Below are 17,889 nucleotides of genomic sequence, written 5' to 3'. Positions count from 1 at the left end.
AATCGTTGATCGCTTTATAAGACCTGGACCTATTTTTATAGTTGCTCGTTTGCAAAACGTTCGCATTGAATAAGACATTGTTCGGTTAATTGCAATAGATACAAACGCAATAGCGAATAAATAGCGAAGAAAAACTATCGCAATTACGATCATAAGTAACGATTACCGTTCCATGGAAATGAGTGAACGTTTTCAGGTCTTTCGCAATAGCGGTTGTTTGAGATTGGTAATCGTTAACGATTATGCAAACGATAATCGTCCGGTGGAATAGGGCCCTTAGAGTCTGGTCTGGGGTGTGATTAATTTCAGAGTCTTGTCCGGGGTGTCATTCATTTCACAGTCTTGTCTGGGGTGTGATTAATTTTAGAGTCTGGTCTGGGGGCTGATTCATTTTAGAGTCTGGTCTGGGGTCCGATTCATTTCAGAGTCTGGTCTGGGATCTGATTCATTTTAGTGTCTGGTCTGGGGTCCGATTCATTTCAGAGTCTGGTCTGGGGTCGGATTTATTTTAGAGTCTGGTCTGGGGTACGATTCATTTTAGAGTCTGGTCTGCGGTCTGATTCATTTTAGAGTCTGGTCTGCGGTCTGATTCATTTTAGAGTATGGTCTGGGGTCTGATTCATTTTAATCTGGTGTCTAAATTATTTTAGTGTCTGCTCTTCCACCTTAATGAGTTAATTAAAATGTTTCATTTTAAGGTCTGGTTTGGCTCTGCCACTAGCAAACATAAAAGTTTTCAAAAACTAGTTCTACAAAATTTGGTAGACATTTTTGGAAGACATTTTTACTGTTGATGTTCAGCCCAGACCTTTACCTAACCGCAGACCTGGTAACCTTATAAAATTAAACGTTGAGTAGCCTTGTTTCTAATAATGATACTGTATAACCTGAAGGTCCCTCTAATACAATTAGACATTCAGAAAGATAAACTGGACAAATGTCCCAGGTGTGTTATTCTGTCCGCTGTCCTCCCTCCACGACACCTGCGGGACGGTAAGAATTCAACTATCTGTTTATCTCACTTACACAATACTGGCGACCTGATCATTACCAGTGATCCCAGCTAATACTCCTTACTCCCCAGCTGGCCATTGTTTGAAGCTGTTCTTATGCCGTAATGAAGAGCACACCTGTTGCTGTCACTTCTCTCTGGCCCATTGCTGCTTAAAACCTTGTCATTTGCACTGGATAATTCCCAAGAGCAGGTTAACCATTTCACACCCACCACCTTGAATGTAAAAGACAGTCCCCAAGTACCAGATTCCTAAGTGGATCATTCTCCTTCAATAAACAGATGTTCATTCCAGTTCCTTAACTTCAATTGTGACCTGACTATTCAGGTGCAAGCACATTGTTTGTTAAAAAGCGACTCCAGTCACATATGAAAATCATCCGGCCCTTTTAGATTCCTTTTTTTGCCTTTGGACAAGCAGTGTCTTTGTAACTAGTATTGATAGACTAAAGATGTTACCACTGACATTGTAACACGTTAAAGGTATAACTATACGACAAGCACAAAGCCCCAGCAGTTGGCGCCTGCTTTCTCCACTGTTACATGTAGATCATATAAGGTACATAACTCGCTCGCACACACTGTGCACACGATAGTGGTGAAGAGTTGATTTCTTGTGTTTACGTCCAACATAAAGGCTTTTTTCAATAACAGATAACTATATGTAAGAGTCAACTTCTATTTCAATATTTTATTGTAGAAGCCATATACAAAACTAAGCTGTTCCCTTACTCCCTTCATCAGCAGGTCTCCAGGGGTTCAACACCCCACCCACCAAACCAAAGGTACCAAGATAGCTCTGGGAGCACAGCAGGTCACGCACATTACAGAACTGTTGATCAAAAGTTATTCCTTTTGACTACGATTATCTAATACACCTGCACACTCGGCTCAGCTGGGCATGCATGCATATACAATAGGGGAAGGGGAAGAAGACAAGGAAGTCGATTTGTCAGCTCAGTAACAAGCTAGCAAAGCAATTTGCTTTATTTGTACTTTAAATACACTCATCTCTAATCTTGAGAGCAGAAAAATTACGGTAGGTAAATTGAACTGCAATACCTGCCATCAATAAGTTGACCATCGGTTACAGGGGTCATACTTCTAATGTGTATTAAAGCTCTCTTGTTTTAGTATATTAAAAATAGCTGTCTTAGTTTTAATATCTTAAAATCTCTTGAAGCAACTTAATAAAACATTTCCTGCTAAACCCACTGGAAATATAAAAAAAGAAGTCTTAGGGTAGCTTCCCACGTACCGGATATGCAGCGGATTTCACGCTGCGAGTTTGCAGTGAAATCTGCTGCAGATCCTGGTAGTGTGAAGAGAATGGGTCACATACCCGCAGCAGAATTTTCATTCCGCTGCCAGTATGTGACCCGGCCCCTTTAACCCCCCGGCCTGGAGCGTGTGAGGCTCCCTGTCCTCTCGCTCTTCATCAACTAATCAGTGCATGGCAGCACTGGGCGGCGGGATACAGGGGGGTTAAAGGGGCCGGGTCACATGAATGAAAATTCCGCTGCAGGTATGTGACCCATTCAACTTCACACTACCATGATCTGTTAAGAATCCGGTACGTGTGAAGCTACCCTAAGGGTAAGTCCAAACCGGGTCTGAAAATAACACCTCAAAATCAGGATAGAGCTTGATATGTGAATTTCATGTGGGTTTTAAGTAGTGTTTTTTTTTTTTTTTTTAAGTTGATTTCAATGGAAGTTTTTAAGAGGAACCACTCTGACAGTGAGTGAGAGTCTCCTGAACTTCAGAGCGGAATTATATGGAAAGCGTCAATGGGAGATTTTTATTTATTTTTACAGAAACCATGTTAATGTGGAAATTGGAGCACTTACCTCTGTAAAAAAACATGTGGTTATTAATAATAATTATAATTTATTTGTATAGCACCAACTCATTTTGTAGCACTTTACATAGCTTGTTTCTTTCCCTATCAGGACTCACAATCTAAATTCCAAATTCACCAAACTCCTTTCAGATGTTGTCCTTGGTGGGATGTAAACGCAAGAACCTAGTGCTGCAATGCTAATTACTGCAAGGCCTTGCACACATACCCTAATGCTAAGTTTACACGGAGCAATTATCGGGCGAATTTACGCGATAAAGATCGAATTCGAACGATAATCGTACGTGTAAACGCGGCGAACGATGGATAAATCGTTCATTTTGATCTTTTAACATGTTCATAAATCGTCGTTCGTAAAAAATTCGCTGATCGTTCCGTGTAAACAGTCGCCGCCCGCCCCTCCCCCCGCTCATCCACAGCCCCCTGCGCCGGCTCGATTGCCACCCCGCCGCCGCTCTGATCGCCACCCCCGCCGCCCCGATCACCACCACCAGCCGCCACTCCGATCGCCAACCCCCGCCGCTCCAATCGCCCCCCCACCCACCGCTCCGATCGCCACCCCCACCCGCCGTCGCCGCTCCGATCCCCGACTCCCCTCTTCAGCGCATTGATTGGCTGAAGAGATAAGTCGGGAATTTCAAACGGCTCCTCTTCAGCCAATCAGTGCTCCTCTTCAGCAATGATTGGCTGAAGGGGAGCCGTTTGAAATTCCCGGCTCCCCTTTTCAGCCAATCAATGCACGGCAGCACTGATTGGCTGAAGAGGGGAGCCGGGAATTTCAAACGGCTCCCCTTCAGCCAATCAGTGGTGATCGGAGCGGCGGCGATCGGAGCGGCAGCGGGGGGGGGGGCGATCGGAGCGGTGGGGGTGGCGATCGGAGCGGCGGGGGGGCGATCGGGGCGGCGAAAATGTAAATGTAAATGTGTAAATGGACCCTAATGGTGCATTTACACAGAACGATTATCGATTGAATTTTCGCAAAAACGATCGCATTGAGCGATAATCGTTCCATGTAAACACAGCAAACGATCAAGTGATGAGTGAAAAATCGTTCATTTTGATCTTTTAACATGTTCTTAAATCATCGTTCGTCATTCGCTAAAAATTTGCAGATCGCTTCGTGTAAACAGCCTTTCAACGATTTACCCTATGTAAAAGATGGGTTTAAACTATCTTAAAAACGATCGCAATAAAGATTTTTCTTACGAATTTTCTAACGATTTATTCATCTAAATGCTGATTGTTATGAAAACCAAATCGTTGCTACAAAATCGTTAAACGACCGATTGGGCGAATTATCGCTTCGTGTAAACGTAGCATAAGTCTAGAGGGTGGAGCTTGCAGACTTGTCCATTGGGGGCTTTCACTAATTATTTTCACTTCTGCAACCACAATGACATATTTTTAAAGCCACAATGACAGTTCATCAACTTGTGGAAGCTGCCAAATTCTGTATTCCAAGAGGGATAGGCAGAGGTAGAACCCATTTAGTGTTTTCTTTTTAGCCAAAGACTATGGATGGCCTATCCATAGGAGATTTTTTTTTTACAGTAGCCAGAAACCTTATCTATTCACTTCAATGGGAGCTTGCAGAGCTAAGGTTTCTGGCTCCCGGGAACTGTTAATATCCAGCACTGCGGCTGTGGTGATCAGTAAGTGTGCTGGGTTCACTACCCCACCTATCAACTGTTTTTGACCTGTTGATAGGCCATCAATTGGCCAGAAACACAATTTTACTGAATAAATATGTGGAGGATTATAATGTATGTTTTAATAAGAAAATAATGTTTATCTGGTAGAGAATTTATATGTATAACTATTCTAAAAAAAAAAAAAAAACTGGCCCAGGTACATACAGAAGCCACAGGACCTTTTGCAGCTTGTGTTGGCAGGCGATACAGGCTGCAGAGGGCTTCTGTGCAGAACAGTATATGGGCCACTTGATCCCCAAAAAGCTCCTCATAAGTCTCATAGACTGTAGAAAGCAGTGGGTACCTGTTGCACGTATGATGGGTCTACCATGGGGAAAGCAAAAGTCACGGAAAAGGGCAGTCACACAGTTTCCTTGCAGCAGATATAATACAAGGTTCCTCCAAGTAAGTCAAAAAGGAAACTGGTTATTTCAATTGGTGCTCTGCTCTGGCTAAAGGCCATTTTACATGGGTTGATTTCCTATGTTTGCTCGCTCCTGATAATCTGCCTATATAAAAGGTCGAGCGATTAGCTGATGAACAAGCAATGGATTCTGCCATCTATTTCTGATGGAAAGGACCCAACTCTATTAATAGAGGATGAAGACACACCTATATATGCTAGAGCTACATTAAAACCACTTCTGGTGATGGTTTGTGTGGTAGTAGACAAATTCTTTATGTACGTTTTCTATCCTCCGACTATCTGGAGACGCTGCATAATTTAATTACATAATTGCAAACACTAAATGTAAAAACAAATGTTATTTCTTCTGCACCACCCACATAGCATTCCATCTGTAATTAAAGCATATACAAATTATTTAGTAATATTATTTGTTGTTACAACCTTTTGTCTGCGGAGGCTGATGCCTTAAGCCTCATCTCACATTGCTAAATCCTAAGTTTATTTGCAAAGCATCAGCAAGCGTCAGATTCCAGGTGATTACCTCACCAGACAAAACGTATTGGGTTAATATAATAAAAAATGGCCTCGACTGCTAGGGAACTTATTGTTACTCCTATGGCGACATCTACTAGCACAGGAGCCCACTCTGCTGATGAATCTAATGTAGCACAGGTGTAAAAATATGACAAAAGCGTTGCGCTCATTCATATGTAGCAGATAAAGTGGTATCAAATTCAGCCAAAACATGAACTAAAGGCAATAAATAGTGTGGCCACTAGGTGCAGCTTCTGTTATCAACTCCAAGCTCCGTATTTTAAGACTGAAGCTTATCAACCCCTTTAGCACCACTGGAAAGGGGGCAGAATCTGTAGGCAAAGCCTTAGCCTTATTAGAAATTCTTTTCTAATTAATTTAGTGGTTGAAAAACATCACGGTATAAGCTTTAAAAGTGCAAAGATGGCGTAAAAAAAACGGTTCAGACACCAGGGCTGTTGAGTCGGTAAGCTGCAGCTCTGACTCCTGAATTTTATTACAGACTGACTCAGACTCCTTCATAAATGGCCAGTCAGACACCAGGGGAGTTATTTGTCACACTGGTGTAAAGTAGAACTGGCTCAGCAGCTTCTTCCTAATGTCCTACATGATCCTAGGGGTGACTTCTGTGTGAATAGGGCAAAAATACTGTATAAAGCAGATTGTCCTCTGTGTGTGCGCAGTGGATTAAGCTAGTCTCCGGTCACCATGTCCTGAACAACTCAGAACTAGGCTACATGGAGCAGGTGGTCTTTTCCTCCTGACAATTTTCCATATTTCTAACTAAATACTCACTGTATACAAAGAAACACTGCTAACAATGCCATATACCTGTGTATAGAGGGGTCAGGCATAGGCCCAGATTTATCAGTTCTGACAGCAACTGTGCTCCTGAATCATTCCGGCCCCACAGGCTCTGCCCCGGCAGCAGGAATGACAGGTTCCCTTTAAAGGTTTGACCTAAACAAAATTTAATAATATTGTTTATTGGAAAAGACCTGATAACTAAACCCTACAAAGCATATTCATCACATTGCAAGGCCATTCACTAACATACAGCCCAACCAATTTCTGCTCTTTAAGTGTTACTATCATCATGGATACATGTTAAAAATTTGGATCAGTCAGGTTCTGGGTGTTCTCCCTGTGTCCCTAAGTCAAGAAAAGGACTCTATAGTAAGTCTACAGGGCTTGTCCTCTGCAGCGAGACAGGGAGAGGAGCATTAAGCAGAGCGCTTTTCCTGGTTAACTCTACCAATTGTTGGGGGGGGGGGGGGTCTGTACTAGCCCGATTCAGTTTTTCATACCTTTTCCTCATACCATTATAGGAAGGTACTATTGCCCACTATTCATCAAATAAGAAGAAAGGGAGGGTGAAGAGTCATATGTTTTTTCATTTTTGTTGATTTATGCCTTAAAGCAGGGATGGGGAACCTACGCCCCCCCAGCTGTTGAAAAACTACAATTCCCATCATGCCTGGACAGCTGGAGGGCCTAAGGTTCCCCATCTCTGAGTACCTATCATTTGGTGATCACAGCAAGATTAGCTAAAAAAAATTCTGTTAGTATGCGGTCTCTTTTGATGGAAGTGGGGGCAGAACTCCAATTTACAATGCAGTGAGCGGTGCTTCTGGAAATTGCGTTCTCAGTTTGTGAGGGACTGTGATAGAAACGCTTTAGAATTGTTGAGGTAAAAAACTGTCAAAATTAAGGACAATAAAAATAGCAAACAAATAAAAAGAAACAAAAAAAACAACAATGTTTAAGCATCCTACAAGGTATGAATGACATTTTTAATTTCTATTAACTAGCATTGAATACTATAGTAAAAAAAAAAAAAAGAACAAAAATAAACACCCAAAAACACCCTGCAGACTTGGATTATGCAGCATTAAAAGGCCATTGCCTTAGAAAGCACTTTGAGGGTACAGATGTCAAATGTTGGTAGCTCAGGATAGAAGATCACATAGGCTGAAGAGTACAGCTCTTAGGGGTGTTTCGTTCAATGGAATCTACTAAAACAGCAATTAAACTCTTAAAGGGGTGGTGTAGAAATGAGATTATGCCACACCTGGTGGATTATGACATATGTGTTTAGCCTAACAGAGGTGTTATATAATCACCCACCCTGCCAAGTGAGATGGGTTTAAGTCATAAAACAAGTCAGTCAATTATCTACAGTGATTCCTTGATTGCTTACAACCATTTATTGCAAGGGTGATCAGAGTAATGGATATTGCCCTATGCAGACATATATACGCTCATGCTGAACACTGTTCCAAACTAAAGTGATTGTGAATGGCTTTATTGCAGCCAAAAAGTTTACTCCGTTGGGGTCAGCAACCCTTAATGGATACTAATGGACTAATGCAGGTTATCCATTAAAAATATTTGTGATATATGTGATGAACTGCACTACCAGGCACAACCACTGCAAAGAGTATGGCACTATGCCTGGTAAATAATGAAGAGGTGGCAGTGTTTAACAAAGCATCAGGGCCCTTTTAGTCAGCTAATTGGTCGGGGTGCCTAATGCCTTGAGTCAGGCTCCCATCAATGTGATATTAATGGTCTACCATAAAGATGGGCTATGTTTAAATTTTTTGGGGAAAAAAAAAAACTTGAAATGAAAGGGCAAAAAATACAGTAATATTTACAGAATTAGTAGGGCAAAATAAGTTAAATGCATATAAAAAAACGAATCAGTCTTGCTAATATAACTGAACAGGATCTTATCATTAAAGAGGCACATCAGACTGGCAAAGGGTTAAACGGTACTAGAATAATGACAGTACCCAGAGGCTGAAACAAGGAACGTGTTTACCACTGCCTTGCCCTAGTGTAAATTCTAAACTTTCATGTCACTTTCTTGAAAAAGAAAGAAACATTAATTGCTTAAAGCAGTACATGCCCTTTTAGCATTCGCAAAGCAAAAGATGACAGATGAAAAATGTATATTTAAAGTGATATTTCAGAGAAATGCTAATAAAAAAAAGGAAAGAATTACCAAACTTAAAAAAAAAATCTAAATGAATTATACAAAATGGTAATAAAATATGCTTTTGTAGAAAAGAGGGTGACAATTATTAAAAGGGATATAACAAATAGAATTTGCAAGGTGTATTAAGAGATTTCCAGCATTATACTTCTTTCTTTAAAGCGACTATGTACCTACAATCTGACAGCCCCCCCCCCCCCCCCCCCAAACCGCTTGTACCTTCGGATAGCTGCTTTTAATCCAAGATCTGTCCTAGGGTCCATTCGGCAGGTGATGCAGTTATTGCTCTAAAAAAAAACTTTTAAACTTGCAGCCCTGTGTAAAATTGGTGTGGCATAGTGTGTGTGCCCTCGGATTGCAACGCCCCTTTGTCCCTCCTCCCCACCCTCCTCATCACTAGGAATGCCCTGGGCTGTATTTTTCCTATTCATTACCTGTCTGAACACTGCATAGGTGCCTTAGCCATCCAGTTCATAGGCACTGTTCACACAGGGAGAAATTGTTCTAGGGGCATTCATAATAGTGAAAAGGGTGGGAAGGAGGGACGCAGGGGTGTGGCAATCTTAGAGCATGGGTACTCTAGGCCACACCAATTTGACACAAGGCAGCAAGTTTAAAAGTAGTTTTTTTAGGACAATAACTGCATCACCTGCCGAACGGACCCAGGACAGATCTTGGATTAAAAAAAGCAGCTATCTGACGGTACAAGTGGTTTGGGGGGGTCAGATTGTGGGTACAGAGTCGCTTTAAAGGTGGACAGGATGAAAAATAAATAAATAAGATGAATAAATATAGCAGTGTCCACTTCTTCGCTACTGCCATTCTCTTGTCACCTTGTCCATGCTCCCCAGTCAACCAATGACTGCCTGAGGTCAGCCACTGCAGTGGATAATAACTGGCTAAGCTGGTATTTGCCATTTTTATTTTTTAGCTTTTTCAGCTCAACTTGGTCACTATTAAAAAAAAAAAAAAAGTATGCAAGCTGTTTAATGAACTGGAATAGATGGCTACTTTTCTGTAATGTGATTGGAACTGAACTGCAATACTGTATAGAACCTGTGGACAGGTGTTGGGCTGTTTCTGGGGGGGGGGGGGGGGGGGGGGGGGGGAGAGTTACGCCCCACACACAGCTTCTGCACATTTGCCTCCAGTATGTGCCGATAACTTGCTGCATTCATATTTCCTTCAACTTTGACCAAGGGTCCTGTGTATTTGTTGCTCACACATCTCTAAAACATCAGCGATCTACCTTCATGTTGCACAGCAGGAATGGTGTTTCCTTTCATCATAGGCCTTGTTGAAACCTATCCAAATGTAACGTTTATGGTAGTGGCCAATAAGTTAAATTTTGGTCTCATCACTCCAAATTACCTTGTCCCAGAAGTTTTGAGGCTAGTTTCTGTGCTGTTTGGCATATTGAAGGCCAGATACTTTGTGGCATTTGTGCAGTAATGGCTTTCTTCTGACAACTCGACCATGCAGCCCATTTTTCTTCAAGTACCTCCTTATTATGCATCTTGACACAGCCACACCGCTAGTCCTAGTCCTCTATTTCAGCTGATGTTATTTGTGTGTTTTTCTTTGCATCTCTAAGAATTTTCCTGGCAAAAGTGGCCGAAATTTTTGTTGGTCTACCTGACTGTGGTTTGGTTTTTACAGAGCCCCTGATTTTCCATTCGTTAATCATAATTTGAACACTGCTGACTGGTATTATCAATTCCTTAGATATCAGAACAAAGTGAAGGTTCTGGAGGTTTATGTCCACAACTACATGAATATGGCTGTGTGTTAACAACATGATTTTCACTATAAAAATAAAGAAATTGGTCTCTCTATATTCTGTCACTTAAAACAGTAAATGTCCTTTCCACAACTCTTCAGTTAAAGAGAACCAATCACCTAAAATTAACTGTCCCTATAATAAAAGATTATCTCTCCCTAAATCTATTCCTGAAGATACAGACTGCCTGTGCAGTCTGTATCTTATGCTTTTACCTAATCCTGTAAAGCGGAGCAGTAAGGACGGGGGCGGCCATCTTGATGACGTCACAGTGGTGCGTTCCAGCGCTGGAACGCAAGGGACGTAATCAAGATGGCGCCCGGCTTTACTGCACCACTACAGAGGACTGGGTAAAGTATAAGATACAGACTGCAAAGGCAGTCTGTATCTTCATGTAGTTTATTTCTGAAGATACAGACTGCCTGTGCAGTCTGTATCTTATACTTTACCCAGTCCTCTGTAGCGGTGCAGCTAAGCCGGACGCCATCTTGATTACGTCCCTTGCGTTCCAGCGCTGGAACGCACCAGTGACGTCATCAAGATGGCCGCCGCCGCCCTTACTGCTCCGCTATACAGGATTAGGTAAACGCATAAGATGCAGACTGCACAGGCAGTCTGTATCTTCAGGGACATACTAATAGGCCCAGTTAGAATAGACATACACAGTGATCTCGCGCTGTATAGCGCGGGATCACTGTGTATTTACAGAGCGGCGGCAAAGGCTCATGGGAGCCCTTCCCGCCGCTCGGCATGCCGGGAGCTTCCTGTCTCGCGCCGGCTCTTTTGAAAAGAGCTGGCGCGAGACAGGAAAAGAGAATGTGTATATTGTAAAATCACGGGCATAAAAGTACATAATTCCAATTACAAATATTAATAAAATATTAATTTACAGCTAATTAGAAAAAAAAAAAATTTAAAATTTCGGCCATGATTGGTTCTCTTTAAAGATGTTCTCCAGGAAAAAAAATCATTTTTCCCCTATCCTATGGAGCAACAGAAAGAGCAGAGTCTGCTGGAAGAGTGCTGTACATGGCTCTTTACGCGAGGTCCATAGGAATGAATAGAGCCGCGAGTTGTGTGCCGTACTTGCGACTCTATTTGTAACAGAGCGGACAGGGCCCGACACGGAGATCAGCGGAGGTTTAGAGGTTGGACCTCCGGCGACCTTCGACTTTCCCCCTACGTACCGGATCCGCATCGGATTTAACGCTGCGAGTTAGCTGCGTGTCCGCTGCGTGTATGGGACATGGCCCCTTTAACCACCGCGCCGCCGGCCGACAGCCCGCCAGCAGCAGCTTTAACCCCTGCTCCGCCGGCCGAACGCCCGCAGCCCCGGCCACGAGCATACATTACCAGCTCGGCGCCGCGGCTTGATTCAGGCTCCCGGCTCCCCTCGCTCCTCTTCAGCCAATCAGTGCTGCGGTGCACTGATTGGCTGAAGAGGAAAGAGTGGAGTCGGGAGCGTCAAACAGCCACGCCGCCGAGCTGGTAATGTATGCTCAGGGCCGGGGCTGCGGGTGGGCTTTGGCCCGTGGCGCAGGGGTTAAAGTTGCTGTGGGCAGGCTTTTGGCCGGCGGCGCGGGGGTTAAAGGGGCCGGGTCCCATACACGTAGCGGATCCGTTCACCTACTGATTACTGGATCCGCAGCGGATTTCGCTGCTAACTTACAGAGTGAAATCCGCTGCGGATCTGGTACGTGTGAACGTACCCTTAAGGGTACAAACACACACACAGTATACGCAGCAGATTTGATGCTGTGTTCAGTTATTTAGATCTAATTTGCTGTGTATCTGCTGCGTATCAGTGTGTGATACGCGTGTGTGTGAAGCTACCCTTAGGGCCCTATTCCACGGGACGATTATCGTTCAGATTATCGTTAAATCGTTCGAATCTGAACGATAATCGTTCGGTTGAAATGCAGGTAACGATTAACGACCGAACGAGAAATCGTTGATCGTTTAATAAGACCTGGACCTATTTTTATCGTTGCTCGTTCGCAAATCGTTCGCATTGAATAAGACATCGTTCGGTCGTTCTCAATAGATACGAACGCAATAGCGAATAAATAGCGAAGAGAAACGATCGCAATTACGATCATAAGTAACGATTATCGTTCCATGGAAATGAGTGAACGTTTTCAGGTCTTTCGCAATAGCGGTCGTTTGAGATCGTTAATCGTTAACGATTATCCAAACGATAATCGTCCCGTGGAATAGGGCCCTTAGGGTCTTCTGTTGCTCATGGATGGAACATTTGTTATTAGTGCTTATTGTCTTCACGGTTTGATCTCTGTCTTGGTCTTCTGTCTCGTTTCTGTGTCTCATGACTGACAGGTCCTGCTGAAATGACCGATTCTTTTATTTTTAGGTGAAATAATCTGCTTACTCTGCTCACCTTCTTTAAAATACCTGCATGTCTGACCAAACTGAGAATCCAAATGTATGGGGGAATTGGGAAGAGAGGCAGCCTACAGTGTACAACCAGCTTAAAGTAACCGCCACCCTGCAGAGAGCTGGAGTTTCCACACTGCCTGTGACATGCATACTGCTGTACAGCCACAGGCTGAAGCATCTTCTGTGCCTTAGGGTCCTATTACACTGAGCGATTTTTAATGATTAACGACTAACGATAAGCAATCACAAACAAGATTGTTTATCGTTAACCTGAAATCGGTCACCATATTACACAGAACGATAATCGTTAGTTACGATCGTTATGCTGCGTTTGCACGGAACGATTATCGTGCGAATTTGCACAATAACGATTGAATTCGAACGATAATCGTATGTGTAAACGCAGCGAACGATCAAGTAACGAGCAAGAAATCGTTCATTTTCATTTTACAACATGTTCTGAAATCGTTGTGCGTCATTCACAAAAAATTCGCAGATCGTTCCGTGAAAACAGTTGTTCACCGATTTTACCTATGTGCGAGATAGGCTTAAGCGATCACAAAACAATCGCAAAACGATTTTTCCGTACGATATACCGATCCGTCTAAACGCTGATCGTTATAAAAAAAAACGTTCTTTCGATATGGTCAATCGTACGATCGGGCGAATTATTGCTCCGTGTAAACGCAGCATTACTGTGAACGTTATTGCGATCGTTACTATGATCATTTATTCCTTCTGATCCCAGAAAAACAATGAACAATGTGCAATTACACCGAACGATTAGTGAAAAAACGCGGAACTTGAGCGAACGAATGTGGAATTACAGCGAACGATTAACGATAATTTTAGGTTCAGATCTAAGTAAAAGATCAACGACATACGAACGATTTTTTCGATCGTTGCCTGCAATTACACACAACAATCTTTTAAATTAGAAGGATTTAACGATTTTTCGCACGATAATCGTCCCGTGTAATAGAGCCCTTAGAATCTGAGACTCCTGCATCCCCAATTCAACTACTTGCGTGATGCTGGAAAAAGGTACCTTTGCTCACGCGTCAGAACTGGCGGCAGTAGCCTACGATTTTGCAGTTATAATGGTAAAAGCGAGATTGTTCCCATATATATGGATGCACTAGGAAAACTGGAATACTGTCATAATTTTGGCAAGGTGATAGAGTGCTTGGAAGGAGTTCACGTGTCTGTTTCTTTAAAATGAAATAAACTTAATACACAATAAGATAAGTTAAACCATAAAAATGACAGGCTATACGCAGGATGATGATATTCTTCAGATCCTGGGCTGATGTTATCGTGTAGCAGTAGATTCATTCCAGCACCCAGTGACAGCCAGGACAGATCCTCAGGAAGAGAGCAAAGAATTCTGCCTGTACTTTCAATCTGATAGTCTAGAAAAACACTAGGCACGACATTCTTTTTCTCTCTCTCTTGTGAGGTCTTCCATTGTTGCGTTTCATAGCTGATTTTCAGAGAGAGCTGGGAGTACAAAAGGCATGAATATGTTTTCAAAGGATGATGGATAAATTGCCGGGTGGTATATAATATACCCTACGCTGTTGATGGGGCTTTTTATCTTTTACTTGTCTCTTTTCGTTACACGTGTTTTTTTCCGATAATTACGGCCTGAAAGAATGTCTTTTCCTCTTCCAAGTATCAGCAATATTTGTCTTGCTTATAGGTTCAGGATCCTCCCAATTACATATCATAAAATTAAAGCAGGACAATTATAGCATTTCACTGCCAGTGAAAGACGTTGCCGACAACATTGTTTTGGTCACTGGCTTGTTACAGTTAGCAGGCTGGTGTGATGTGCGCGGGACAATGTAATGTTATACAGCTGGACGCCCAGAGAATTCTTAATAGACTCTTCTGAGATATAACTCCCAGATGTCACTGCATTGTTACTACATAGTGATGAAGCTGAGCGCAGATTATTCCTATAGAAGACTTTACAACGATAACCGTATGTGACAGATTCAACAGCAGGACAAACACTTTACAGTATAAATGCTCCTAGTCGCCAATGTACCACATCTGACTATAACCAGAGCAACCTTAATAACTTGAAGCAGAGGCAGGTTGTCCTGTGGTATTATTATTATTATTAGCAAATGTAGTTATGTTGGCCAAACGTCACCTTCAACAAATACTGTTAGGGCAGCTTCACACAGGATGGAACGCAGCAGAAATCGCGCTGCGAGTTTTGCAGCGAGATCTGTTGCAATCCAAGGTCCTGTCAGTTCCTATGTGAATACACACTTGCAGTGCATCTTTCAGAATGCTGCAAGTATTTAATTCACCCGCCTGCACATACATCACCCGTCCTGAATCCGTTGCTGCACGGGGTCCCAGCTTCCTGCTCTCCCGCCCAGCCAATCAATGCGTTGCCCAGCTGCATCCACTGATTGGCTGGGAAGAAGAGCAGGAAGCCAGGACCCTGGTGCAACAAGCCGGATTGAGGACGGGTGATGTATGCGCCGTAAGTGAAGCTGCCCTTAAAGGGTTTGTATTGCAAAATAAAAAATACTGTGATTCTGCAGTCAAGGGTTATGCCACGCTACATTCACGAATCTGGCCAAAACCATGCCCCCATTTCTTTACCAATAGCTGTCTAATGTCGGTGATAATCTGGGAACATCATGCAGCTATTGAAGCGATGGTGGTGTGGTTTCATCCGGATTCTGATTGCAAATATAAAAAAGCATCCTTACTACCTTTGATTGAATTATTTAGTAGCTTGTATACAGATATCAATAGACATAAATTTACATATCAGCTGCTGTTTTTCCATCAAGACTATTTTCAAAGTTTTAATTTTTCATTTTAGAGGCAGTGGTTTCAAACATGTACACAAGCTTAAAAAGGATTTTATATAAACAGCATTAATGGCCATTTCTGTGCATAGGTCTCCAAAAGCCAAAATCAGAGGCATGGCACAGCTGTAAGTCGGAAGCCACTGAAGAGAATGTGAGCTAAGATTAAGTAACGAGGCATGGACACTACACAATGTAAATATAGTAGTCGAGCGCCACAACTACACAGCTTATCGGAAGGGGTACTGATCCTCACTGATCAGATTGTGGTGGCCTATCCAGAGGATAGTCAATCAGTAACATCTGTCCATAAAACCCCTTTAATACAAGCATGAGACAATTGTAACTGGTGCACCATGGAAAGTAAAGTTCACTAGAAACCATACGGAATGAGGTTGATATAATTTTTATTAGGATATATCCTCACTTCCTGACCATAGGCAGTCTAACCGATCCTGGGAAAGAAGAGACGGCATCACTGGTTAGAGCTTTCCAGTCACAGAGGAGCTCTCAGCCACCAGGTTGTGCAGGAGAACTGTATTGTAGCCCTATTTAATGAAGTTATTATGTGATGCACTGCAAACACACATGTAGCAGGAAAACCAGTGAAGGGGTCACTGCATGAAATATAAAGCGCATATGGTTATGACTGATTACCTTAAAGATTTTCTGTGGAATATCACTGGCAGACGCGAGAAAGACTTCATGTCCGTTGATAATGCCTTCTCCCAGGAAATACTTGAGCAGGAGATTGGAGTAAGTGCTGTAGGTATCCTCCTCTGCAAATAGAAACCTGAGTTACTTAAATTGAACAGTTAGCCAAAAAAATTTTCATACACATATAAAAACTAATAAAGATGAGGTCTGGCCTCTTACATTTATTATAAATTATTAGGAGGAAGACATACATCACTGACTGATCCCCTGTATACACATTACGACACCTCCCTGATACAAACGGTCAGTACACTTTCTGATCCCCATCGACAAAGCATTACAAAGCATTTTGCAAGTTTTGCCACCTGAAAGAAAAAAACATTAAAACATAACTCCTTGGTAGCCCTGGCTGAGTGTCCGATCACTGTCATGCTGGAAGACCCAGCCACAACCCATCTTCAATGCTCTTACTGAGGGAAGAAGGTTATTGCCCAAAATCTCCCGATACATGACCCTATCTATCATCCCTTCAATACGGTGCAGTCAACCTGCCCCCTTTGCAGAAAGCCCCCCTCAAATTATGATGGTTCTACCCCCATGCTTTACTGTTGGGGCTGTCTCTCCATTCTTAGCAGGTGTAAAAACTTTCAAAATCTTCAGTGTTTCAAATGCTTATTTTCCCCACTGTGGATAAGCTACTCCCTTGTCCAATCTATAGTTTGTGTGATGGATTTTCAGCACACCATACATTATGCATAGTAGCCACTTTATTTGAGCAGACTATACCTCATAGAAGACATTATTTAGTGTGATTTTTTTAAAGACATTTCACTGTATTAAATAATTCTAGAACCAGAGGTGGAATCCAAAGGCTTAATGTTTCAGATCAGATTTTCACAAAATTGTTCATTGTGATTTTAAGACAAATTACTAGACTTAAAGGCCCTATTCCACCAACAGATCTGACGACCCAGGAGTGGATTTAAAAAGAGGAGAAATCCAGTCTTTCCTTTATGACCTGTTCTCTGTTTATAGTCTGTTCCTGGGTTTGGCTTCAAATCTTTGGCAGATAATCTGTCGTCAGATCTGTTGGTGGAATAGGGCCTTAAAGGGGTAGTGCGGCGCTCAGCAATTATTCACAGAATAACACACATTACAAAGTTATACAACTTTGTAATGTATGTTATGTCTGTGAATTGCCCCCTTCCTGTGTCCCCCCACCCCCGCACGTGTACCTGGAAGTGTGGTGCAATATACATACCTGACGCGTGTCGACCCCCGTCTTCTGTCGATGCAATCTTAGGGAGGCCGGCTGACTCGCTGTCCCGCATGCCGGCCCCCCTCTGCAGCATCATCAGCTGCTCAGCCGCGATTGGCTGAGCATAACTGTGCTCAGCCAATCGCGGCTGAGCACAGTTATGACGCGGTAGAGGGGGGCCGGCAGGAGCGTGTCGGCCGGCCTCCCGAAGATGACGTCTTTGAAGAAGATGGCGGACGGGGGTCGGTCGACACGGATCAGGTATGTATAGCGCACCACAGTTCCGGGTACACGTGCGGGGTGGGGGGACATGGGAAGGGGGCGATTCACAGACATAACATACATTACAAAGTTGTATAACTTTGTAATGTGTGTTATTCTGTGAATAATTGCTGAGTGCCGCACTACCCCTTTAAGGCACTGTAATGTGGAGAACAACTACTACATTAGTACACGCA

The 17,889-nt window shown here is 42.8% G+C and overlaps 1 protein-coding gene across 2 annotated transcripts in view; it reads right to left on the bottom strand.

Moving 5' to 3' along the window:
- ELP4 (elongator acetyltransferase complex subunit 4) overlaps window positions 1-17,889 on the bottom strand; it is a 221,381-nt gene that overhangs the window by 181,266 nt on the left and 22,226 nt on the right. For both annotated transcript variants that reach the window (XM_069968386.1, XM_069968387.1), the window contains exon 3: window positions 16,174-16,295. In XM_069968386.1, coding sequence (XP_069824487.1) covers window positions 16,174-16,295 — 122 coding nt within the window. The remainder of the gene's footprint in view (window positions 1-16,173; window positions 16,296-17,889) is intronic.

The sequence above is a fragment of the Dendropsophus ebraccatus genome, chromosome 4, assembly GCF_027789765.1.
Source record: "Dendropsophus ebraccatus isolate aDenEbr1 chromosome 4, aDenEbr1.pat, whole genome shotgun sequence".
Classification (NCBI taxonomy): Eukaryota; Metazoa; Chordata; class Amphibia; order Anura; family Hylidae; genus Dendropsophus; species Dendropsophus ebraccatus.
This window is presented reverse-complemented; position numbering and strand designations above follow the sequence as displayed.